A 26,433-nucleotide genomic window follows, 5' to 3' on the forward strand; every position below is an offset into this window, starting at 1 on the left:
AATGGACAGACTGCAGTGTAATGCTGTAGACAGCCTTATTTCAGCTTCATTGTACTTTTATACTAAATGTAACAGAGAAAGCAGTCATCTAAGGAAGGTTGTTTGAGTTCAGAAAAACTTGATCAGAAAAGCAGGTAAATAAACACCAGTAAGCACATACTAAATATTAACAGGGCAGCCCATTCCCAGAACCTTCCTAGGACAGACCAGTTTGGAGACAACTTCCTGGCATGTATTATCAATTACATCTGGGAAAGCAAGGCAGAGTCCAGATTCAGGTACACTGATCAGATAAGATTCCATAGCTTTATTCTGACATCCACCAAGAATAAACATTGAATGTAAACTGAACATAAATGTTTCTTGAAGGTTTTATAAAACCATGTCCAAGAACACTCTCTGGAATCAAATGCACTTGAGGTAAAGGCCCTCTGCTTTTGTTCTCAGAGCCTCTCTTAGAGTTCCCCAAGGCATTGTTCACCATGGGTCATTCTTTTGACTGTGTTCCAACAGATAAAGCTATGAAGAAAAAGTAAGAAGGAGTAGGATTTAAACAAGTTTTAAATAGGTGTCCAAGTAAGGACTCATTTAGAGGTGAAAACCAAGTACAGAGGAAGGATGGTGAAGGACTGATGATGCTTTGGGATGTTTTTAAAATGTATCCACATCCCCCTCTGCTATGCCCAGTCTGTCTTGACCCTGTCATCCCTCCCATCTTCTTGGTACCCACTTGCATTTCCTTATGCATTCGCCTACTCCGGCCATATTTCTAAGTCAAAATCACATACTCCTCTGCTTGCTCACAATTACTTAGTGGCTGCCTCACATTCCCCAGAGTAAAAGATTAAAATTCATTAAATAATGTCACCCACAAGCCCTTGTGTCTGTCTCCAGCTTTATATCTTCCAAGTATCCAAGTACCCCAGATTAGAACTCAACAATGACAACACCCCCTCAAGCTTCCCTGAGTCTGTTTTTTTCTGATTCCATGAAGAAAATAAAAAGCCAGTGGGTTTTTGTTTTGTTTTGTTTTTTAATTTTACCTTAAGCTGTACTCTGGAGAACCTGGTACCCTTTAAAAGAACGGTTCATTCAGAAAGGGCATGCCTGTGACAGGTTAAAGCATTCTAATCAGGAAGCTAAGAGCTAATCATGCAGATGAGCGGACATTTGTATCCTAACTAAGTGGGGATGGTCATGCATTATTAATAAGCTGAAGGCTAGTGTCATGGTGTGGCTATTAATAGCACCAGCTAGATGGACCCCAGGCGTGCCTCGATGACTGCAAAGCTCAGCACCTTGGGAAGGAGAACTTGTTTGCAGGAGAAGGACTTGCACTAACATGAACTCTTGGTTAGACTTGGCAGGGTGAGGATGTGGGCGTGTGGGAGCACAGTGGGTTGGAGGAGCATCAGGCCACAGAGACAAAGTACAGCCTTGTTTCTGGAGGAACCTGACCCTGCCCTTGTGCTGTGAGGCAGGCCGGGACTGCATCCTAGATCCTATTTTGCAAATTTGAGCAATGCTTTCTAAGGGCAGATGGAAGGATCAGTGCAGATACATGCCCACAACCAAGAAGGTAACAATTCGTAGATGCCCCATTTGGGGAACTAGAGGGTGGTACACTAATAAGGCACCCGTCACCCCAAGATGGCAGCTCCCGAGAGATAGCCAGACTGCAGAGTGACTTCTAGAATTCTCTACTAGAGTGGGCACCTACAGTTTCTCCAGGATTGACATCTAATAAATGAGAACAGTACCATAGAGTGTAGGATTACAAGAGAGCATGAAGCCTGTTTAAGACACAAGTTTTATGGGTTTTATCTTTTCTTTGTTCAGGAATGAAGTGAAAACAAATGAATTCACTGCTTAAAAGTGAAGGTGTTACCCTCCAGGACCCTGAAATCCCAGAACTGACATCAGTCTAGAGCCAGATCTGACTAGGTGGGTCTGATCCTGCTGATAGAATTCCTTTTGTTTGCTTCGGAGTAAATGTTCCAGTAACACGATGGTCGGAGAGCGGGGACGGACTAGAGACTTTCCAAGCTTACAGAGCACGCTGAAAGGTGACCTGTGTACTTGCTTGCTAACCTGTTGTCTGTGGATTGCTCAATTTGTCTTTTACTAGCTGCTGGCAAAGTTGCAGAGAAGGGAGGGGAAGGAAGGAAAGAGAAGAGGAGGGGAGAGGAGGGGAGAGGAGAGGAGGGGAGAGGAAGGGAGAGGAAGGGAGCAGCATCTCTTCTACTTATTCTCAAGGCAGAAGGTGTAGGTGTGGTGCTGGTGCTGAACCAGCTGAGGATGCTGCAATCCATAGGACAGTCTGTACTGGCTGGTTTTATGTCAATTTGACACAAGCTGGAGTTATCACAGAGAAAGGAGCCTCGGTTGAGGAAATGCCTCCATGAGATCCAGCTATAGGGCATTTTCTCAACCAGTGATGGGGGGGGGGGTGTGTCAGCCCATTGTGGGTGGTGCCATCCCTGGGCTGGTAGACCTGGGTTCTAGAAGAAAGCAGGCTGAGCAAGCCAGGGGAAGCAAGCCAGTAAGTAACATCCCTCCATGGCCTCTGTATCAGCTCCTGCTTCCTGACCTGCTTGAGTTCCAGTCCTGACTTCCTCTGGTGATGAACAGCGACATGGAAGTGTAAGCTGAATAAATCCTTTCCTCCCCAACTAGCTTCTTGTGCAGGAATAGAAACCCTGACTAAAACACAGTCCTTCCTAGAGGCTTGGCTATGGAGCAAATCAGATGCTTATTTCACCTCTGAACTCTGAGTGGAATCAGGGACAATGAGTGGCCATCTTGAGTGTCTGCTGGACAGGGTCTGTCTGTATCCAGAAACCACAAATGTGAAAAATACAAGACCATCTTGACAATTCTTACAAGAGCAATCCTTAACATTGTCTATCACACCTGCACAGACATGTGTCTACTGAATCACAAAGGAGCCTGTTTGGTTCCAAAAGGCCTACCACCTGGAGCTTTCTTCTTCTTCTCCCCCCTCCCTTGCACAACTATCCAATATTATTTTTTTTAAACCAAATTCTCCCCCCCCCAATTTTTTATTGGAAATTCTCTGCATTTACATTTCAGATGTTATCCTTTTCCCACAATCCCATTCGCCCACCCCCTCCCATAGCCTCTATGAAGGTGCTCTTTCTCTATCAACTACCCTCTCCTACTTCAGCACCTTGGCATTTCCCTACACTGGGAAAATAAGCCTTCACTGGACCAAAGGCCTCTCCTCCCATTGATGTCAGAAATCATGATGTCAGCTATCCTCTGCTGCATATGTACCTCGGGACATGGGTCTCTCCATGCGAACTCATTGGTTGGTGTTTTAGTCCCTGGGAGCTGTGGTGGGTTTGGTTAGTTGATCATCTTGTTCTTCCCATGGAGTTGCAGACCCTTTCAGCTCCTTCAGTCCTTTCTCTAACTCCTCCATTGGGGTCCCTGTGTTTAGTCTGATGGGTAGAGGCAAGCATCCTCCTCTGTATCAGTATGGCTCTGGAAGAGCCTCTGAGGAGGCATCCGTATCAGGTTCTTGCCAGAAAGCACTACTTGGCATCAGCAATAGTGCTTCGGTTTATTGGGCACATATGGGGTATATCCCCAGGTGAGGCAGTTTCTGGGTGATCTTTTCTCCAATTCCTGCTCTTCTATTTGTCCCTTAATTTTCTCCCATGAAGTTTTGTTCTTCCTTCTAAGAAAGACTGAGGTATTAACCTTCTGGCCTTCCTTCTCTTTGAGCTTCATAAGTTCTATGGATGGTTTCCTGGGTATTCTGAGCTTTTTGAGATAGTATCCACTTATAAATGAGTACATACCATGTGTATTCTTTTGTGACTGGGTTACCTCACTCAGGATGATAGCTTTAAGTACCATCCATTTGTCTAGGAATTTCATGAAGTCATTGTTTTTGATAGCTGAGTAGTACTCCATTGTGTATATGTACCACAATTTATGTATCCATTTCTCTGTTGAAGGACATCTGGGTTCTTTCCAGCTTCTGGCTATTATAAAAAAGGCTGCTATGAACATGGTTGTACATGTGTCCTTGATAGATGTTGGAGCTTCTTTGGGGTATATGCCCAGGAGTGGTAGAGCTGGGTCCTCAGGTAGTTATGTCCAATTTTCTGAGGAACTGGCAGATTGATTTCCAGAGTGGTTGTACCAGTTTACAATCCTACCAACAGTGGAGAAGTGTTCTTCTTTCTCCACATCCTCGACAGCATCTGCTGTCACCTGAGTCTTAGCCTTCCTCTACTAGAAGGACAAACAGGCTGAGAAAGAAATTAGAGAATAGACACCCTTCACAATAGTCACAAAGACTATAAAATACCTTGGTGTGACCCTAACAAAGCAAGTAAAAGATCTGTATAACAAGAACTTCAAGTCTTTGAAGAAGGAAATTGAAGAAGACCGCAGAAGATGGAACAATCTCCCATGCTCATGGATTGGAAAGATCAACATAATAAAAATGGCCATCTTGCCTAAGGCAATCTACAGATTCAATGCAATCCCCATCAAAATTCCAACTCAATTCTTCATAGAGTTAGAAAGCAATTTGCAAATTCATTTGGAATAATAAAAAACCCGGGATAGCAAAAACCATTCTCAACAATAAAAAAAACTTCTGGAAAAATCACCATCCCCGACCTCAAGCAGTATTACCAATTGTGATCAATTATGATAAAAATCACATGATATTGGTACAGAAATTGGCAGGTAAATCAATGGAACAGAATTGAAGACCCGGAAATGAACCCACACACGTATGGTCACTTGATCTTTGACAAAGGAGCTAAAAACATTCAATGGAAAAATGACAGCCTCTTCAACAAATGGTGCTGGTTCAACTGGCAGTAACCATGCAGAAGAATGCAAATAGATCCTTTCTTACCTCCTTGTACAAAGCTCAAGTTCAAGTGGATCAAGGACCTCCACATAAAACCAGGTACACTGAAACCAAAAGAACAGAAAGTGGGGGAGAGCTTAGAACACATAGGCACAGGGGGAAAGTTCTGAACAGAACACCGATGGCATATGCTCTAAGATCAACAATTGACAAATGGGATCTCATGAAATCGCAAAGCTTCTGTAAGGCAAAGGACAATGTCAAAAGGATAAAAAGGCAGTCAACAGATTGGGAAAAGATCTTTACCAATCCTACATCTGATAAATGACTAATATCCAATATATACAAAGAACTCAAGAAGTTAGATGCTAGAGAATCAAATAATCCTATTCAAAGCGGGGTACATACAGAGCTAAACAAAGAATTCTCAACTGAGTAACATCAAATAGCTGAGAAGCACCTAAAGAAATGCTCAACATCCCTAGTCATAGGGGAAATGCAAATCAAAACAACCTTAAGATTCCACCTTACACCTGTCAATGGCTAAGATCAAAAACTCCGGAGCTTTTTTCTTCTTCAAGCTGGCCGATTTAAGCAGCCCTTCAGCTAACAGCCTCTCCCTCAGAAGTGATGAGTTCAGATCTGTTTAATTTGCAGTAATATTTACTTCCACCAGAACAGCAGAGAAGGAGGTCACAAGCTGCTGTTGGGGAGGAGGGTGGAAAACAGGAAAGATGGAGTTTTCTCCCAGGACTATCATGGTTGATGAATGAGAGATCTGGGAGGATAACATCTCAATCCTGAGGAACTGGTATTGCATGTGAGTAACGGAGACATGCAATAGACAAAGGGGGCTGGTTCCGCCAGATTAGAGTGTATGGCCTCCTGTTGGGACCTTCAGGCTTCAGCTGCAATTACTTATGGATAGCAAGTTTTTAAAATTATACATTGGACTTTATAGGAGTTTTCTTATGAATAATTCAAAATAGTGACCTCAGACCTATGTAGATGGGTCTACAAACACTAAGGGAGCTAAAAATAAAATAAAGGGGTAGAGAAAGAAGAGACTTGCTAACTGAGAAGAGCCAGCATCAGTGTGTGTGATGGTTAATTGAAGGGCCCGGGTAGCTGATAAACAGTGTTTCTGGGTCGGTCTGGAGATGAGCACTGAGTAATCCCTAGCACAGAGAAGATCTACCCTCACTGTTTCTGGAGGGCACCACCCAATCAGTTGAACTCTGCTGAGAGAGTAAAAAGGTGCAAGGAGGGGAAATTCTGTCTACTCTTCTGCTCTTAGGCAACGAGCTCCTGGTCTTTGTTTTTTTACCTCCATGGCTTAAGTCAGATCCTTCCACCCTTGCCTGGGCAACACAGCATTGATTCCATAGTTGTCAGAAATTCATATTTGAGCCAGTTCTTACAAGAAAAATCCCATTCTCTGTCTCTGTCTCTCTCTAAATATATATCTATTGCATGTCTGGTAGTCCTTTCTACAGCATCGTTGCTGACAAGTAACATACCTTCCCATATATACCAGCTACAATCCAAACTATCATCTACCAAAGTTCAAGTTTTAAAGTAGGTTATTGGGCTCTCAGAGCATGGGTGAGGGCTTCCTAACGGGAGTGTGGGTGACTCAAAAGCAGCTGCACCACTGGAAAGTCTCAGCCGAGCATGAATGACTTCCCCACAGCTGCAAAGGGCGACGCCTGCCCCTCAGGTAACGCCTGTACCACCGCCAAAGACCATGAAGCCACGTGTAAATTAGGGCAGAATTACACACAGTCCACAGAGGTATAGGAAGGAGTGGCTGGACCCTCCTGGGATGGCCCAACGACAGTCAACCCTTCCTTCTGAGGGAACCTCTACAGACTTGGTCTCGATAGTCTGAGAGTAGTCACAGCCGTTCTGACAGATGGTCCTGCTAAGCCTGAGGCTAGCACACTATGGCAGCTCTACAGAAACAGGGCAGAGCAAACTCCACAACCTTTTCTAACCGAGGTCCCTCCTAAACCTTTAAATACATTTGTGTTGCCATGTGCCTTTTGATACAGATGCCACAGTCAAGGAGCCCTCATGGGCAGAAGGGAGTTGTTCTTTGCCACCGTACAGGCTAAGGTGACAGTCTGAGCCATGCTACACCAGATTCTAGAAACATGGTCTCTGCTGCCTTTGGAGGGAGTGTGAATCACTTTTCACAGCTATTGGCCTCTAGTTCTTTGGAGTTTTGCATTTCTCAGAGTTTTATTTATTTAATTAATTTTTTTGTAGATATACTGGGCCAATGTTCACAGACAGCTAGGCCCAGAGAGAGGCAGAGATGGGGGAAAGGGCTTCTCAAATGAAGCCCAGTAGTGCCTTTCTCTGGGGGCCACAGAGATGACAAAGGGGCTGGAAGAGCCAGCTTGCCAGAGAACATCACTAGGTGGTGAAGTATTTCTTCTGTGACACACTAGACAGAGCATTGGCTGAGAACAGTGAGGGTGAGAGGACTTCCGGTTTGAACCCTGGGGCCATGCAGAGCAAGGCCTGGTGTTAGGTCTCAGGCACAATTCTTGATCTAAGCCTTTGTGTTCTCAGTGAATTGGGCATGATAGTATCTCTCACAGGGTCATTGTAGAGACTTAAAGATTTAACACATATCAGACACATTATGTGTTCAAGAAATGGTGTCTCCCATAATGCACTAGCAATCAATCACAAAATAAAGCATTAACAAGAAGCCATCTAGAAATGGTTTCCCGATCTCTCACAATAAATAAATCCTTGTGATAAAAGCTTGCTTTTCCTGTGTGGCATCATGGAATGTCTAGGCCGAGTGAGCAGGAGTCTGAGGCCCCCTCACCAAGGGATCATGGAAATTCACCTCTTTTTTTCCCTCCAGTTGTTTATGCATACACAAGCTGTATATACAGTTACAAATTCATAAGTGGTTTTTACAGGTCATTGAATTACTACTGCTCCAGGTGTCTGAACAGCCTGGCAGTCCTTTCCACCATAGATGTGACTTTGGCTAGATACGTCCCAACAACACCTCAGGTCACATGCATTTCTCCCCCTCACGCCTCATTCTGTTCACGGAAGTCCTTTCTGCTGTTTGCATCTTAGTTCATTTCCCGAGATTTCTAGCTCAGCTCCAATGACTCTCTCATCTCATTACACTCTTGGTAATTAGCTCCATCTCATTACCCCAGGCCGGCTGGGATAGGATTACTTGTTTCAAGGTGTAAACCTATACGGCGTCTTTCTGCACCTCTTCAAAATCCCAGGCAGGCTTTCTGCAGCAGCCCAAGCAGGACAACTACTTCCAGCTGCGCACAGTTCATTACCACGTCTGTGTCAGGGAAAGAACTCCGTGGTATTCCACATCTGGTCACATGCTTATTAATTATGTACTTCTTTAACAACTGTGTCTAATTAGGACAGAGCTGAGACCTCTGCGGAGCCTAGTGATTCTTTATGTTTTCCTGTTCTTGGTACCTCATTACCCTCCCTCCAAATTATGCCCAATTTGTTTTACATCCATGCCACATTAAGACAATTACTCTCAGGTGTGTATTACAACGGACCCTCTGCCTTTCCACCCACACTTTCTTGACCAGAACGTTCTTTGTTTCCGTAGCCTGTGGGGGGCTAGCCATTTTTTGGTCTCTGCTCACATTTGCCCTAGATGGAGTGAATCCAGCTTGGACTTGCTGAGTACTGGGGCTGGACTCAGGTCTGCTTCATTCTTTGTTAGTCTGTTTGTTCCCCGGTCCCAGGGAGGTGGCCATTTCTGTCTCAGAGCAAGAATCTTGGCTGTAATGGCCCTGGTCCATTTAGAGAGCCTGTGAGGCGGGAACTTATTTGTGCCATCAGGAGCTGGTGAGGCGTGAGGTGCCAGGCTATGCTGCTGAGTGAAGGCATGTGCAAAATTGCCATCCTGAGCTTCTAAAACATGCCACAGCTCACTACTGAGTAGCAGGGAGTCAGGCTGAGGATTTTGGTCCTCAATCCTATGCAATGGCATCCTGAATGAAAGGTTAGAGACTTGAGGGGGACCGTGGACTTCGATAAATGTAAGACCCCAGTGAGTGTTTTAAGAAGCCAATGAAAACACCCAACCACACCGCAAGGACAGTGTGCTTGCCACTGCAGAGGTCCCCTGTCACCTGAGCTCTGACAGACAATCCTATCTTTCTGCCTGCCTGATTGCCTCAGTGCTGAGGAGTCATGGAAACAGCCTGGCAGCGCGAGGCATCAGAAGCTGGTTGCCAACCTGACTTCTCTGTGTGGAGGCTTTCTTTTGCTAGCTATTTGAAATCTATACTAATGACTCACAGGCTCAGAAAACTTTCAGGCAAGAGGGCAGTCCTGAAGACACCTGGGACTTCAGTGAGAGAAGTCTCCCCAGGTAGAGTCCCACCACCAGGTCTGATGTGGAACACTCCTGGAAAAAACCGTCTTTGAGAACTTGGAAACAAATCAGCAATGAGATTAAAACACCCCATTGGGAGGCCAAGTAAAATCACAAAATGTGTTGGGTGCCTTGGGAGACTCTGAGTACAACAGGTTAAGTGAGCGCTTGCCGGTGAAGGACGTGGGTGAAAGCACCACCTGAAGCCCCAGGAACAAGGCTTGTGGATACACATCAGGACAAGCCTGTTGTATTAGTTCTTTTTCAACGACTTTATTCTAAGCATGATGCGGTTGGGAGTCTTCTAGTGTTTCTACATTGGGCACAGAAGTCAAAGACTACCTGTGGTGTGGGGTTGTGGTGAGGATGAAATGGTGGTACATGTCAGTACTCTAGAGAAGGTGACAGTGTTAAGAGGTACTTGCTGGGGACTCTTCGGCTTGGGGAGTTACTTGGTAGAAAGCTGGGTGACAATCTTAGCTGTTCTTCACGGTTACGCTTACTGTCTGTCTCCTAATCCAGGGAGCTGTGACTGGCTGGCTGTAGACAGAGACCCTCTCATACAAGGGGCTGGTACCTCTGTGTGGCAAAGCAGATATCCACTCTTGCACACTTGGAACCACCCTGACCACTCAGAACCAGTGGGGAGGAAAGGAGAAGACAGGTCTAAGCTGCGAGGGTGCAGTCATCACAGGGAAAATTCTAAGCCAAAGTGTCCCGACTCTAACAGCTCCTGACCACTCCTGCCACCCCTGCTTCTTGCAGGGACTTACAAGGGCCATGTTTGAGGCCGCATTCTTCTCCACGATTGTCCTCCATGTGCATTCAACTTCTCCCATCAGGATTCTGAACTACACAGCTGTATAGCCCTCCTTCCTCTCAGAAGATACTGGGAGGCCATCCTGCAGCTTTCAGATGGCTCCTTGTCTCACTGACCAGCTCAGGTTTCCAGCTCTGATTTGGATATGGACTTGGGTTCAGTTCCTACATGCTAGATAGGGTGCCCTCTGTCTCTGTATCTGGCCAAAGTTTAGCAGCATTCGCCACTCATTAGGCTCTTAGAAACATTTGCAGGATAAAGAACACGAGAAAAACATCATACAATATTTCAGCTTCTCAAAACAGTTTTTAATTTTTGGTTATTCCCATCCAGACTGAAGTTCTTAGAGACAGGAGTGAAAATTCCCTCCCTTAGGGTCTGACAGGGGCCTTGAATAGCCAATCTTCTGGCTCTTCTTCCCTCTGTGTTCAAGATGCATCCTTGTTGACAAACTGTTGCTTCCTATGACCTATGAACTTCGAATAGCAAGAGGACTTGGGGGCCTGTGACAGTGCGAGATCCGTAGGGCTGGGAGCACTGCAGACATCCACATTAGGAAAGGGTGGGGTTGTGCATACCTTTAATCCCAAGGGGATCTCTAAGTTCAAGGCCAGGCCTACCTGGTCTACAGGGTGAGTTCAGGACAGCCAGGGACACATAGAGAAATCCTGTCTCGAAAGACCAAAACCAACAAACAGAAAAAGAGGCTTCAGTGGCAGCCACATGGGAAAAACTCTTCCCTGCCTTCAGCTAAGCACACATGAGCTGCATTGCTTTATAGAAAATATTTGTATTGCTTTAGTCCTCTCTCAATTTCTAGCAGTTTCAATGTTTTATTATAATACTAATTGATTGACATTTTCATTGTCAACTTTTAAAGAAGAGTTATTTTTATTTTTTTGTGTCTGTGTACCTGGGGTGTGTGTACTGGTTTTGGTCAGTATTTCATCACAGAATAGTTAGGTAGGCCTTGTCCGTGAGGAGCTATTTGAGTTATATTAATTGAGGTTGGAAGGCCCACTCTGACTGTGGGGAGCCACTCTGGGCTGAGCCCCTGGACTACAGGAAAGGGAGGAAGCTGGCTGGACACAGCACCCGCTACTCCAGGCTTCTTGAGCGCAGATGCAGTGTGGCCACTGCCCCAGGCTCCGGCTGTCACCCTCTCTGCTCTGATGGGCTGTGCCTTGTAAGCACCAACCAAATAAACCTTCCTTTCTTGAGGTGCTTGTGTGGAGCAGTGCTTGGTCACAGCAACACGCCAAGTCACTAAGACACAGGCATGGGGACATGAGGATGCCCTGACAGTCTACCCTGGATGACGTGTGGGATGAAAGTGCTTTCTCCCTACTACTTTCAGCAATAGTTTTATGACGGTTCTTTCTGTTTTTCACTTGATGTGTATGAGTATTTCCGCCTGCATGTGTGTCTGTGCACTGCGCACATGCAGAAGGGGGCTTCAGGTCAGACGGAACTGAAGTTACAGAGGGCTACGAGCCTCCTTGTGTGGGTGTTGAGACTTGAACCCTGGTCCTCTGGAAGGTCAGCCAGTGCTCTTAACTGGTTTTAATACAGAAGGAGTAAAATAAAAAGGTTGTAAAACCAAACAGCAGCCTGCGAACAATCCCGCTATGGTGTGCAATCTGTCCCAGGACTGGGATAAAGGACTGCTGTCTCCCAGCCTTAGGGACCTGTTTTGGGTTGGGAAGCCAGCTGAGAAGCACTTATTTGATTTTGGCAATGGGGACAAAGCAATGTGCATATACTTACTACACTGAACTATAAACTGACCAGGCTAAGATGAGAAAACGCCCACTGCTTAGGCCACAGGCCTCATTGAGTATTTCAGGATGGTCCTAAAACTTAGGTGGCAGTCGGCTTTCCTTCACTCCTTTCTCAGAGTCTGGCAACTGGACGTGGCCTCCTCCCTGTCCCACCCTCATCCCTTAGGAACAGACTAAAGTAGTAGTTAGGGGAAACCTTCTGTACTGGAAACTTTCTTAGCATTCATATGGAAAGGCAAGACTAAAGAGAAAAGAATCTATCACCTACTCACTAAGCATCACAAAGCACAGTCAGCTAGGCTACCTGAGAAGCTAGAGCCTGTGCACACCCCGAACCCCACCCAATGTGCTGCTCCCTGTCACACAGTGGTTATTTTCTTGTCCTTGGTGGCTTGCTTGATGGCAGCTTGCTCACAGATGATCTCCTTGAGTCTCTGCAGCCTGGTGTTCTGGGTGGTCTGGTCCCCCACACCAGTCTGGCTTCGGTGCAGCAGGGTCAGGGCGTGGATGTACTCTAGCTCTGTGTACTTCACACCCTGGTCCACCACCAGGTTCAGGAGCTCATCGGCCGTGTTGTACAGCATCTCGTAATACTGCCTGGGGGAGCAAGACAGAGCAGGTTCAGTGTTTTCTCCATCAGTACTTGCACATTCTGCTATGGGCATGTTAGTATTTTATTTCACAAACAGATACTATCTGGAAGGCAGGCTCTGTCCCTCTCAAACTCTTAGTCATTCATGCATTATCTTACTGAAGACTCTGGAAACATGCTGCCCATCTGTATATATATATATATATGGGGGGGAGGGGGATGCTAGGTCCAGCCCCTGTATTCTCTTTGGTTGGCAGTTCAATCTTTGGGAACCCCCAAGGGTCTAGGTTTCTTGTCTCTGTTGTCTTCCTGTGGAGTTCCCATCCACTCTGGGCTCCTCAATCTTTTCCCCACTCTTTCACAAGACTTCCCCAACTCCCTCTAATGTTTGTCTGTGGGTCTCTGCATCTGTTTTGGTCAGTTGCTGGGTGGAGCCTCTCAGAGGACAGTTATGCTAGGCTCCTGTTTACAGGCATAACAGAATGGTTCATGCAGAACTGCCTGGGTGTCAGGAGGAGTATGAAGTTTTAGAGCCTCACACCCTAGACATGTCCGAGGTTTCAAGCAAGGATCTTTGACAGGAGAGTAACTACTAAACCACTCCCACCTCCAGGATGCCTATGGACCTAGAAGCAGAAGCTACTACAGAGGCCATAAGTGGTTTATAATACTTTTTACTGAGATTAAGCAAAAAGAATTGGAGTTCTTTGCATTATGATATTGATATTTTCATCATTTATCTTAAAAAGCAACACTGAGCCCATCAACCCAGGTGACACTGGATTTCTTTTGAGAAGTCTGATGAATTGTTTCCAGGGAGACTGGCTGGTTTTCTACAGAGACCGCCATTCTTCATGGGGCATAAACAAGACAAAGATGCCTGGAACTCAAGCCCTGGATCTTCCTGGTGAGGACTGACAGAAGGAGCAGGATTTCAGTACTTAAGGTTTCAATATCCTCCGTGCATTGACGACTTTATAAACCCCAAATGACATTCTGAAGGCAGCAGGGAGAATAAAGGAGTTCTCAAGAGCCTCAGATGACAGTGTGCCAGAATTGCAAAGCTGAGTTATTAAACAAAATTGACAGGTAACTGATGGCATATTCTCTATAGTTAGGGGGAAATTCCCCCATAACCGTGATGATACATTAGATCATAAAGAAACATAAATATTTAAGGCCAGAATGAAACGCATTTGTCTTTGAGAAAGCTACCTTACCCAGTAGCGAAGCCTAATAAATGTGTGGAATGGCTGATGTGGAGATGGAAAGGTGCTACAAGACGCCCTAAGGAGAAAGAGGGAAAATGCCCCAAACTATACAACGAAAATGAGCCTCCATGATAAACACTGACAGACTGAAATAAAATCATGGAACCCAACAGGAATGAATAATTGATGGGTATGTATTGTGACTTCAGGAAAATAAAAGCTTGGTTTTTTATCATCAAGCATTAAAACAGCAGCCATTGCTTCCAGGGTACCCTAGCTTATAGCAGATGGCATTGTACGTGGCTGCCTGTGTTGCATTAGTGAACAAAATTGTGCTTTAGATGTTTTCCAGATCAGCCCTTGTAGAGCGAGTCTCTTCATAAAGACCCGTAACATTTAGAGCCGTTAGCTTTGGACTAAGTAGCCTGTACTGAGGATAAAGGAGTTTGGCACCATCCCTAGAATGTGAGTAGAACATTCTAGAACCAAGTATGTGCCTGGCTCACGATTCCTCTTGCTCTTTGCTGCGTGTCTTTTGGTAGCATTTCCCAAAGTATCACGAGTAGACAAAGTGTCTTTGTGACCTTTCTCATCCTGTAATTAAACATTATGACCAAAAGTGACTTGTAGAGGAAGACTTGATTTAGCACATGGTTCTGGCGTGAAGCCACACATTTTTAGTGCAAGCAGTCAGGCACACGTGGGCATACAGATTGCTTGAACCTTTTGCTTTTGTCGTCAGGATCTTCTGACTTCTCTACATTTACACACAAGGCTCAGAAAGAGCTTCAGCTGATGCCTGTCTACCTCCCACTCTGGCAAGGTCAGTTCATGAAAACGGAGGGAGGAATGTCCCCCTAAAGCCATCTCTTCCACTCATGTCACTTTTTCCTGTACCTACAGCCCTTCATGGCAGGTCTGTGTGCAGGAAGGCCCTTTGGGGGCTGGCCTGAATCCATGGTCTACCTTTACCATCTGCCTTGTTTTACTTGGTGGGCTTCAGTCCAAGGCTCATTTCTAAATGGTTTTTAAATAGGTGCCCTGGGGCTCTGGGGGCATTAGTGCCAGTACCCCCAGTCCAAATTCCTTAGAAAACAATAAAGTATTTGCATAAAACTTACACAGTCCTCCTCTGCATTTCAATCTTTTCTTTTTTGAGACAGGCTCTCACTATGTAGCTCTCCCTGGCAGGCCTGGAACTCACTCTGTAGACCAGGCTGGCCTGTTTCTGCCTCCCCAGTGCTGGGGCTAAAGGCATGCGCCACCATGCCCGGCTCTTCCATACATTTTGAAATCCTGTCTAGATTATTGAAATACTCAGCACCATGCGAACACACTGCTGTACTATAGTGCTGAGGAAATCACGGGAATAACAAAGCCCACACACATTGTTTTCTGAATAGTTTTGATCTTTGGTTGGCTAAAACCATAGAAGGCAAAATCTATAGTAAGAACTTGTGCATAGATATGGCTGATGTGGACAGGGGTGGGCTTCTGCTCTGTTTTAGAACTTACTTACTTTATTTATTTATTTATTGTAGTAATATTTAACAATTTTAGCTTGTAGATACACTTGTGTATTCAATCGTCTGAAATAGGTATCACAGTTCACACTGTACACAGAAGTAGCCCAGCTGTAGAACACAAGTGATATGCCTGGGGTCTCAAACTAAAGGATTTCAAGACCTAACTGCCCTCCAGAGACAAGGTAATAGAGAATGAGAGCAAAGTACTAACTGAAAATACTGTCTGTACATAGCTTTTGGCTGTGCTTTGGTATAACTGAGCAACATTCTCAGAGTAACTCAGACCAGCCCTGTCTTCTGCTGAAGTGGAGTTAACCTGCACTGTGGCAGTTCACACTTTGTTTAGACAAACCTCAGAGTTACAGCTGAAGAGCTCCCTACGGACCTGAAATTCAGGGCTTCAAATTTAAACTTTAGTGCTTAACTTTTTCATTTTGTTACCTACTTTAGTTTTCCCTGTTTGTCTGTCCAAGGTGGTAATGGATGAGGTAAGCATTTTTTTAAAAAGTTGGTTGCCTTTCTGATTTATTACTTCCTTGAGGAGGGGATAATCATGTGTTCTCAGCATGGTGTTTTAGAAAGGGGAATTCTCAGACATTGTTGGTAGGGATGGAAATTAGTACCACCATTATGGAAGGTACATAGTAGTCCCACTCTGGGCTCTATATCCAAAGGAAATAGATGTTTTCACGTTCTTCTTTATTGCAGCAATATTGTCAATAGCCAAGATATGGAATTAATTACAGTGTCTTATCACGGAATGTGTGAATGAGGGAACTATGGTGTGTGTACCTAATAGGCTGTTACACAAGAAAGAATGAGGGCTGGAATGCAAAGCTGACCTGAATCTAACAGTATGTGAGATGGCTCACTAGGTAAAAAGGTGCTTGCCTCCAACCAAGGTGACCAGAGTTGACTTCCTGGGACTTAAGTAGTGGAAAGAAAGAACTGGCTTCTTTCAGTTGTCCTTTGACTACCACATGTTCACTGTAGCTAAGGGTGTGCCTGCAGGACGGATACTGCTTCTCTAAAATGTTTAGGACCAGAACGTTTTGCTTCAGTTGATTTCATTTTGGGGACTATATGTACATATAGTGAGTCAGCTTGGTAACTGGACTTAAGTCTAAATTAATGTTTCCTACATGTCTGCTACCTGTCTCCAAAGGCCTTTGTGTAAGAAGGCTTTGTTCTCAAGATGGCAGCACAGGAGTGGTGGGCTCTTTAAGAGCCAGGTCTTGTGTCAGGTCCCTGGTGATGCATCCCTCTGAAGGGACTGCTGTTGTGGAAAAAGAGGCTACCATTATGAGTGATGGATCTGGGGTAGTCCTTACCAGCAATGAGAGTATGCAGGCATAGTGTATTTGAACTTGTAAAATGAAACTCTTGTCCTCAATAGTAACTTGCCTCAAGTATTTCATTATAGTACCAAAAAAGCTGGCTCTTACAACACCTGAAAGGAAAATTTGTGCAATATTTCAGTGGCGATGCAGTTTGGCTGCATCTCCTTGTATGAGGTCATAGGTATCATTTTCCAATTGTGGCATCAGGTTAGTACACAAAAGATTTTGGAGTTTAGAACATTTTAGGTTTTGGTGATGGTTTGCGTATGCTTGGCCCAGGGAGTGGCACTATTAGAAGGTGTGGCCTTGTTGGAGGAAGTGTGTCACTCTGAGGGGTGGGCTTGGAGACACTCCTCTTAGCTGTCTGAGGATGCCCAGTTTGTCCCTGGCTTCCTTTGGATGAAAATATAGAACTCTCTCTCAGCTCCTCCTGCACCATGCCTGGATGCTGTCATGCTCCTGCCTTGATACTGGACTGAACCTCTGAACCTGCAAGCCGGCCCCAACTAAATGTTGTCCTTATAAGAGTTGCATTGGTCATGGTGTCTGTTCACAGCAGTAAAACCCTAACTAAAACAGTTTCAGATTTCAGATTAGGACAGTTTAATCCACAACTGAACATTTCAAGCACTTTAATGAAGACCCAGCAGTAAGGGGCAACTAAGTGATCAAGTGAAACACTGACTTGTTTTCTCCACCTCCTTAATGGTACATACATTAATAAGCATGGAATGGAAAGAAAGAAGAGAAAGGGACCAATTAAACCATAAACGGGATAATCATCCCGTAGATAACAGGGGCACCTACAGCAGGGAGACTCAGCCAAGTAAGGAGACAGCTAAGCCAAGGTTCTGCTTGTCTTGCATGCCATCTTAACTGGCTATGTGCTGTCATGTACCCGTGGGAAAGCCTGAGAAGCTCTTTGCTGCTCTTTAGGCACTGCTGGTAGCTTTCCTTTCACATCATGGAGCTGCCCTTGGGTTCACTGATGCTAACTGTTGCCAAGCAATGTCAGGCAAGTGCATTAGCAGTTGATCTGCAAACACTGTGAACAAGTGTAATCTTAGCCCAGATACTTTCCAGACCAATAATAAAGCAGATGATATTTCTGTGTATCAGAAGAATAAATTAGTGTATTAAAATATAATATAATTGTTCTTATTTATCTTCTCCTTCAAAGAGCTTAGAGTTTATTAAAACATGATTGAAAATTTTAATTTGAAATGCAGCAAAGTTCTTTACATTTCAGGAATGAGAAAAAGAAGGAAAAAGCTAATAAGTTTCAGGCAGCTGATGGCAGGTTTAGATAAGTATTTTATGTTGGGATGGTTTTTAATACTTTTATCAGATTACGCTGGGTTTTGTTTTGGGCAGGCTGATACAGAATGGATTTTAGAAAAGACTTTGCCCATATTCTATCTCTGACAGATGCCATCCATAGGTGTGGTGTGGAATTTTGTGTCTTCAAGGCTTGCTTTGTCTATTTTGGGGCTCAGTTACTTACATTTCTTTTTTTCACCCCATTCATCAATGTTGAAGTAACTGGGGATTTAGCCCAGGGCACAGAACTTCCAGAAGTGTGAAACCTGAAGCCATACCCCAAGACGCCCCAAAGTTGGGGAGAGGAGGGCAAACAATTTGTCATCCTTGTTCTGGGATCAGCACACTTTTGCAATTCTGGGGTGTCCTCCTAGAGACTTGAAACGCTCAAGCCAGCTGTGCTCACTCCTTAGGACTGTGTCATATCAGCACTCCTGATGGGCAGCTGCAGCCAGAGCCTGGTTTTATTTCTCTTCAGAAAGTGCAGCTGCTCCAAACAAAGGGATTCCACTGATGAGAGTCTATCAGTCACCAGGGATGAGTCTGTCTCTGTTGCTGCTGAGATGACAGCAGCTTTCCTGTTACCGTCACTGAAATTCGGGGATTATCTCCCTGTGCTCTTAGCCGGCAACTTGGTCCTCATTCCGCTGATGGAATACATTCTAAACTTATAAATATCTAAGGTTGAAATCCCCACTCCAACAACTTAAGGATTTATATGTCACTCTCCACTATATTGGATAATTTTTTAAATTAAGGTTTCTCCAACAGGGCTAGAGGCCAATTTGTATTTTAAATTCAGTACAATTAAAACTGTGTCTTTGGTCAGAGCCTGTTTATACGAATAATTATTTACTACATTAAGAAGTCAGCTCAAGTCCTTCTCCCATTCTGAAGGTTTTAATAAATATTGATCAGGACCATTTTTGTTTGCACTTGCCAAAGCAATTCTGATGGGTTCATCATCTGATGTTATCAAATAATGAAATATGAAAGAGTGAATAGAATTACCCTCTTGTTCTGTGATTTTTTATTTAGGGCCTTCATTTTACTTTCATAATTGTGTTCGTCTCATACTTCTGCAAATGTTCTTTTGATTACCAAAAGGTGAGCCTGGGTTAAGGAGAGCTATGCTGTGCTGAATAGAATTTTAGAGTCTTTTCAATTAAAACAGTTTATCGGATAGCACTCGGAGAGCTTTCAATTTTAAAAAATAATTTATCTGATATCAAGGGTGAAAAAGGCACATAGTATATTGCCCTCTGGCAGTAACAAAGCCTCAGATTGTTTACTAATTAGTACGAAAAGCTTAAATTATATATTATCTATATTTCATAGACTAGAAATCTGGAGGCAACTATTGGTGTAAGCTGAGAAACATTCAGAGGCCCTGTGGCCCTTTCATCTTTAAGTAAAGCAAAGGAAGCACTAACAAAGTACTGCTTCAAAGGGAGACCTGGCCTTGCTACCAGTGGCAGCCCATCCAGAAGTACTTGAGTCATGCTCTTTGGCCTCAAGAAGCTCCTTTTATTTGCTATTAAAAATAACATCTTGTCTAGGCCTAGATCAAAGGTGTCCATGGCAGAAGTTAAATGTTTAAAACCAAGCCAAGCCTGGGCTGCAGTCTTCCCATCGGCCTTGGCCACTCCTCATGTACCGACACTGGGAAATGACAGAAGAATGATGGGGCAACGGGCACGAGACAGAAACAATGGCTTGGTGCTAAGGAATGGCTAGTGCTAAGGATGGGATGGGCGAGTGAATGGGTTAACCAGGCCTGGCTTCTGAACCTAACCCACCCATCTGTCCATCAACCTACTTATCTGCTGTAGTGCTGGGAACCGAATCTAGAGCCTCACACACGTTCTGGGAAAGAACTGTACTGCTGGGCCATGTATACCAACCGTGGCTTCTGCACTAATGGTGTGAAGATTCTGTCTACCTGGAAATATTTTGGAAGAAAGATCTGTTGAATTGCATGGAATCGCTTGGCTTTGCTCAGAAACCACTCATTAGGACTTTGTGTGGAAGGACAGAGGTAATGCTTCATTACAGCAGTTGACAGCTATGGCAATTCTATTCTTACCACGCAACTGTGGAGACGGCCAGGTGAGGGGCAGGTGGTCTGAGGCAACCTGCTCTCAGGCACCATTTATCAGACTGTCATATGACACTCAGCCTTTCCTCTCTATTTAGAAATCTCAACACTTGTCAATATTGTTAGGAGACTTCTCCACCTAGTATCAACGAAGATCATATATTTCATGATTAAAAGGTAAAAGGCTGGCAGCTGGGTCTAGTGGCACATACCTATAACTGCCCACTTGTGTGCGCGCGCAAACACACAAACACACACACACACACACACACACACACACACACACTACACACACACACACACATACACACTACAGACACATACACACATACCACACAGACACACAGACACACACACAGAGGACACACACACACACACACACACACACACACACACACACACACACGCACACACAAAGTGTTGAGAGAAAGGGGGGAGAGTTGCTAGAGGCAACCCAGCCCCCTCTGAAATCCACGATTCTTTGAGAAGTGTAAGCATATGCAAATCACTAGGTCCCAATAGCAAACACTTGAGGGTGTATTAACTAAACACTTAGGTTATTTATAAAGGAGAGAAAACCTAAATAAACCAAAGCTACAAGATGGGCCACCTGAGATTCAAGGACATGTGACTCAGAACGATGTCAATTAGTAAAGTAATGGAGTAAAGAGGACGGAGCTAATGGAAGTATGTACAGTACCCAGCAGGGCTTCATTAAAGACCCGGAGACTGACAAATGTGATGGATAGCTGTGGGAACTGTGAATTTGGTGGGTGAAAAGACCACTGTGGGTGATACATATTTGGCTGTCAGCAAACTGTTTGATACACTAAGGCTAAAAGTTGTTGCAAGCAAAATGCATTTATTCTGAATGGCTACCCGTGACAGGACACAGGCAGAAATTCCAGCAAAGGGTAATGTTAAATGCAAGTCATCAACTTTGGAGAAGGAAGCATCTATCGAATACTAAGGACACTGGCTGTACAACAGATCTCACTTAACGCCTTAATTAGTGTGCAGGAAGATAAGCAAGCAGTGGAAAGGGCAAATGTTAGCAAACTGGGCAGGGCCGTGGACAGCAAGAAAGAAGGAGAAATAACATAACGGGCTCTAGAGAATTAGAATGAATCATTACCAAAGGAGGTCCATCTTAGGAAGGCCCACATGACTACGGCAGGAGGAGTTCTAACCTCCTACCCTCAAAGGCTGGGAGGAAGTGAGCAGCCTTGGAAACCAGTCTGGCTATGGCTGGTGGGGAAGCCAGGGCTATAAACACAAGGACCAGGTTTAGGGCAAAGAAGCAATGGCAATCTTTTCTTTGATGTACTTCATAGCTCTTTTTCATTTTGTACCATAAGCCAAGTTAAAAAAAGCTCAGAAAAGAACATCAAATGGGAGCAAAGGGACAAAGGGTTGGAGAATCAATTAAAAGAGATTTAGTTCAGTTTCTGTTCAAATGTCAGCCTACAAATAAGCAAGGTTTCCTCTCTGGCCTCATTCTCACCAAAATATATGTTGGTACCTATTTTCACATCTAGCAGTGTATACATACAGAGAACTAGAGACATGGTACAGTAAGTACATTGCTTGAGATCACCAGTAGCCTGGGTTTGTCTGACTTTGGAGAGATACTGAGGGAACAGTTGTTAGTCTTTCTGATACTTTTCTCCTCAGGAAGGGGACAGTAACATGGACAATCGGGCTGTACAAGCATTGATATAGAGATAGAAATAACTCCATCATTCCTCACTGGAGTACAAAGGGGGTGTAGAGAGGGAGTGAGGGGAAATGAAGCTAGTCAGGAAGCTGGTGCCTGATATGAGAGAGACTTAAGGGTCATACAAAGGACATTCCTAGGGGAAGGGATGTGCGGAGACCAAATTAAGGACTGAGTAGCTTTTAGCTTGTCTACATTATTAAAATAGTTATGAACTATTAGTATCAGAAGTTGACAAAAAGAGATTTCAACATTCCTTAACAGAAAGGAAAAACAAAAACAAAAGCAAAGCCAACAAAACTCTCACCACAAAAGGCTAAACACCCCACCTTATGAGAAGCGCAAGAACGCACTACTTATCATTAGTTTCTGGACTGTTCTGTGGATGAGACTGTCCAGCTTCAGGTGTTTTGAGGCCAAGCCTGTGGTAGTGAAGATGGAGAACCTAAAGATGGCAGAAGATGGAAGCCCACCTGTCTCAGAGGCCTCTTCAGCTACAGCATGGGCGGGGCTCCTAAACTAAAGCCTCAGTTGTTGATGACAGTTTCTCTCTGTCAGTCAGAGCACATCAGCCTTGTGGAAGCTTCCTCACAACTTTGAGTCCTCAAACTTAGAGCTCAACAAAACCAATCTCTGAGACAGAGAGGGGCATTCTACCTCAGCAGAAACTACCATCGTCCATATCTTTCATTACTGGGCACATGTGACACATGCTTGGACTGTGTCTAGGCAGGACACGGGATATCTCTTCTCACAGGTCCCTCCTACCCAGCACCTCTACTGTTCTCGCTAAAATGTGTGTGAGGGGCAGTTATCATTCGCAGAGCATAAATGAGGAAGCTGTGACCTCAGTTACTGCTGACAACCATATAAGGAGCTTCAACCTTAACCTGGTGGACATTGACTAGAGTGAAACCTGTCCGGTTCCCCAGAGGCTCACACATTTAAATATCGAGTCCCCTGCTGTCTGCTGTGGGAGGAGTCTAGCTGGAGTCTTACTTGGCGTGGGCTCTGAGAGTTTGTAGCCTTGTCCCACTTCCAGTTTACTCCCTCTGTTCCCGGTGTGCTGCTGAAATGGGATCAGTCTGCCATGCAGTCCCTGCCACTGTGGAACCCTCGGGAACGGAAAGCCAGAATGAACTCTGTCTTCCCAAAGTCGATCTAGGTCTCGGTATTTTTAATCAGAGCAGCACTGTAACGGATACAGTGAATAAGTAAGGGAGAGAGGTAAAAATTTCAGTTAGCCAGAATCCAAACCCTCCTTTACTGACTATTTTTATGTCAACTTGACACAAGCTAGTCATCAGAGAGGAAGGAGCCTCAATTGAGAAAATAAATGCTTCCATAAGACCAGACTCTAAGGCTTTTTCTGAATTAGATATTTATTGAGGGGTGGGGAGGTCACAGTCATTTGTGGGCAATGTCATCCCTGGACTTGTGATTCTGGGTTCTAAGAAAGTAGGCTGAGCGAGCCGCGAGGAGCAAGCCAGAAAGCAGCACTCCTCCATGGCCTGCTTGAGTTCCCGTCCCGATTTCCTTCAACGATGAACAACGAGGAAACATAAGCCAAATAAACCCTTTTCTCTCTAAGCTGTTCTGGTCATGTGTCTCAGTGCAGCAATGGTGACCCTAACTAAGTCCCTCCCAAGTCTGAAACCCTGGAAACATCTGGAAGCTCTGGCAACCAAGGAGGAATTATTTCATAGCAAAAGTAGATGCTGGAGTTTTGGTGTAGAATTGGGATTTGAACCTGGATAGAGTGTCTGGAGGGAAACAAAGTATAGCATGTAAGACTAACCAAAGGAAAATACATTTTAGGAGTCCTGGGTGGGGTGGGGTGTAACTCTGTGAGGAGTAGAATGATGATTTTTTTAAAAAGGACCTTTTATTATTATTTTTTAAGCAAATAAGATTAGTACCAGGATTTTTCATAAGACTCTCTTAAGTCTATATATGATAGGGTCTTCGAAGGTAGAAAATGTATATAGTATTTGCCCTTCTTCTATAGAAAGAGGGCAACTGTGAGGCAGTGAGAACAATCTGTATGTCTCCGTTTACCTGTTTAATGCTAGCCTATAGCCCTAGCTATACTCCTTTAAAAAAAAAAAAAAAAGACTAAAAATAATTTTTAAAAAACCTTAGTTTCTTTAAGGAATGACTTATTATTAGTGAAGAGCACACAAGGTAAAGGAATTTAATACAAGAAGTAACATTTTATTTGAGTTAAAAAATAGCGTGGTTGCAAGGTAGGTTTAGGGGACTTCGGGGAGGCCAGCACAGGGTTACAGGGCTGTCTGCCCAGGTTCCCCTCTAGCTCTGGCACATATGATCTAGGAGGGAAGTTGATGTATAGCCTGCCTACCACAATACATTGTAAAAAGAACTCTGGTGTCTGGAAGGAAAGTAGGGGGCAAAAGCCAGGAGGCAACACAAAGGCTGGGCAGCTGCTTAGAACCTCAGAAAGATGTAAATCTGTGTGTGAAGAGCTCAAGTGTTCATCGAGGGTGACTTTATTTCCCTTGGGCACCAATGGTAATGAAAGGAGGGAACCAGGTGCAGGGCCAGGACGGGCTTGCTACAGTGTGGGGCAGGCGGCAGGGCTTGACTGCTCTGCCCTCTGTGGATGCACACAGAACAAACAGAAGAGCACTGAGCTGAACAGAAAATGTTTGGGATGCCTGGGAGGGGCCAAAAGGAGGCTGCTGGGGGTCCTTTGGTGTTTAGTACTTTTATCCTGATGATGCTCACCTGGGGACACTCACATCCTAAGATATAATCAAGCTGTATACTTCAGATTTGTGCATTCTACTCATTTATGTTGTTTTACCATAAAAACATGGTACCAGAGGCCGGGGCTGTAGCTTAGTGGTAGAACACCTGCTTAACATACAGGAGGCTAAGGGTTTAATCTTTAGTATCAAACAGCAACAACCAACCAAACAGACAAACTCCCCAACAACAAAAAACACAATTTGAAATATGGTGGCACTTGCCTCTTATCCTGGCACATAGGAAGTGTTAGGAGTTAAAAGTCATCCTTGGGTACACTGCAAGTTGAAGGCCAACCTGCGTTATATCAGGAGGCCTTGCCCCAAACAAAAAAATAAAACACCCCCCCAAAAAAACCCCACAACGAACCAAACACAAACACAACACAGGGCTTGAGGAATCTTCCAGGCTAAAGTCCTTGCCTAGCACACACAGGGCCGGGATCTGTGTCCAACACTGCAAAATCTAAAATAAGAACAAAGCCCACACTAGCTCCCTATGCTCTAACCCCTCAAATGAACAATAGGACACAGAAAGGAAGTTGAAAGGTCAGGGCTGGGGTGGGTCCCTGGATACATATTTTAACTCAGTTTCATACTGTAACTTTAAGAGATGCTAATGTTTTGAACTTTGAAAGTGCAAAGCTAATTGAAAGAAGCTAGCTGTAAATGACTACTTATTGCATAATTCCATTTATATGATATGTCCAGAGGAGACAGAAAGTAATTAGTGGTTGCCAGGGGTAGGGCTTGCAGAGGAATGAGGAATGATTGCTAATGGATACAGGGTTTCTTTGTGGGGCAATGAAAATATTCTAAAATTAGCCAGTGATGATGGTTGTACAACTCCAGCAACACTAAAACCCAGCGAATTGCACACGTTAAAAGGGTTAATATTTATGGCATGTAAATTATTACTCAATAAAGCTATTACAAAAATGCAAATTTTATGAACTACAACCCTGACTTAAGTACACAGAAGACATTAGTCCACAGCCAATACTGCTGCAAGCATTTGCCCATTAATCAGGACGTTGGCTGCAGTTCAGAGCTTCCCTTTGGTAATTGCAGCAAAGATCTCCCAAACTGACAGACGTGGAAACACTTTCACTAAGTGCCCCTGAAAGGCACCAAAGCCATTTCTGAGGACTCCACACTTCCATAGGTTAAGTGACTGGTAGCCTTTTGTACTGTTCTCAAGAAACATTGTTCTCAAGAAAACTTTATAGTAACAAATAATGGCTAACCCTTCCTAGAAAAATGGGTATGAACTGAGACAGTTCTGTGTGTATAATTACAGAGTAATAGAAAGATAATTGAGCCGAAGATTCACTAATGATTGTGTTAATGTTCATTATTAAGAAGGACATTAATTAAGGGGAGCAATTAGCATCTGGCAGTTACTCCTGCGGTACTCTTTACAGGCACACCTGACTTACAAAGGCTCGTTAGGGCCAGCTACCTGCCTAAGCTCACCTGGTAAAAATGAGCACCAAGATGGGATTTTCTCCTTCAAGACTCACTCTTGATTACAAAACAACAAGTAGCCTGACTGATTACATAGAGCATTCTATTAAACTACTGAGTTGGCCTATAGGGAGAGGGGACCAAAAGTAAGGAGACGAAAACCACGTACATATCAGGAGAAGCTCTGTGGTCTCTTTTGTGGCAGCCCCGTGGGAAGCTGTGGGGTGAGGGGCACACACCTGCCTAGGATGTATTCAGGATGTTGGATGGCTGCTACAGTGAGTGTGGCACCACTGTTGGTTCAGAGGCACACCTTGTAACTCCTTGGCCCTTTGCACAGATGAACTGTGGATTCTTATTCATGGCCAGGACTAACCAGGTCTTTATAGTTGCACCGAGGCTACAATAACAGGAAGGTGGAGGACAGGGCTGCCTGAGACCTCGGAGGTTATAGATTTAAATGTGTATGCCTATGTCTTTTTCTGCATGTATGTGCATAAGTACATGCCAGTGTTTGAGGAGGCCAAAAGAGAGCCATA

General features: G+C 44.4%; 1 protein-coding gene across 1 annotated transcript in view; it reads right to left on the bottom strand.

Moving 5' to 3' along the window:
* Positions 1 to 10,374: 10,374 nt before the first annotated feature.
* The window catches only part of EXOC4 (exocyst complex component 4), a 715,182-nt gene continuing 699,123 nt past the window's right edge, over positions 10,375 to 26,433 (bottom strand). Inside the window, exon 18 of the mRNA XM_080931809.1 lies at positions 10,375 to 12,452. Within this exon, the coding sequence (XP_080787935.1) occupies positions 12,215 to 12,452 (238 nt within the window). The 3' untranslated portion in view covers positions 10,375 to 12,214. The remainder of the gene's footprint in view (positions 12,453 to 26,433) is intronic.

Source organism: Micromys minutus, assembly GCF_963924665.1.
Source record: "Micromys minutus genome assembly, chromosome: 18".
Taxonomy (NCBI): domain Eukaryota; kingdom Metazoa; phylum Chordata; class Mammalia; order Rodentia; family Muridae; genus Micromys; species Micromys minutus.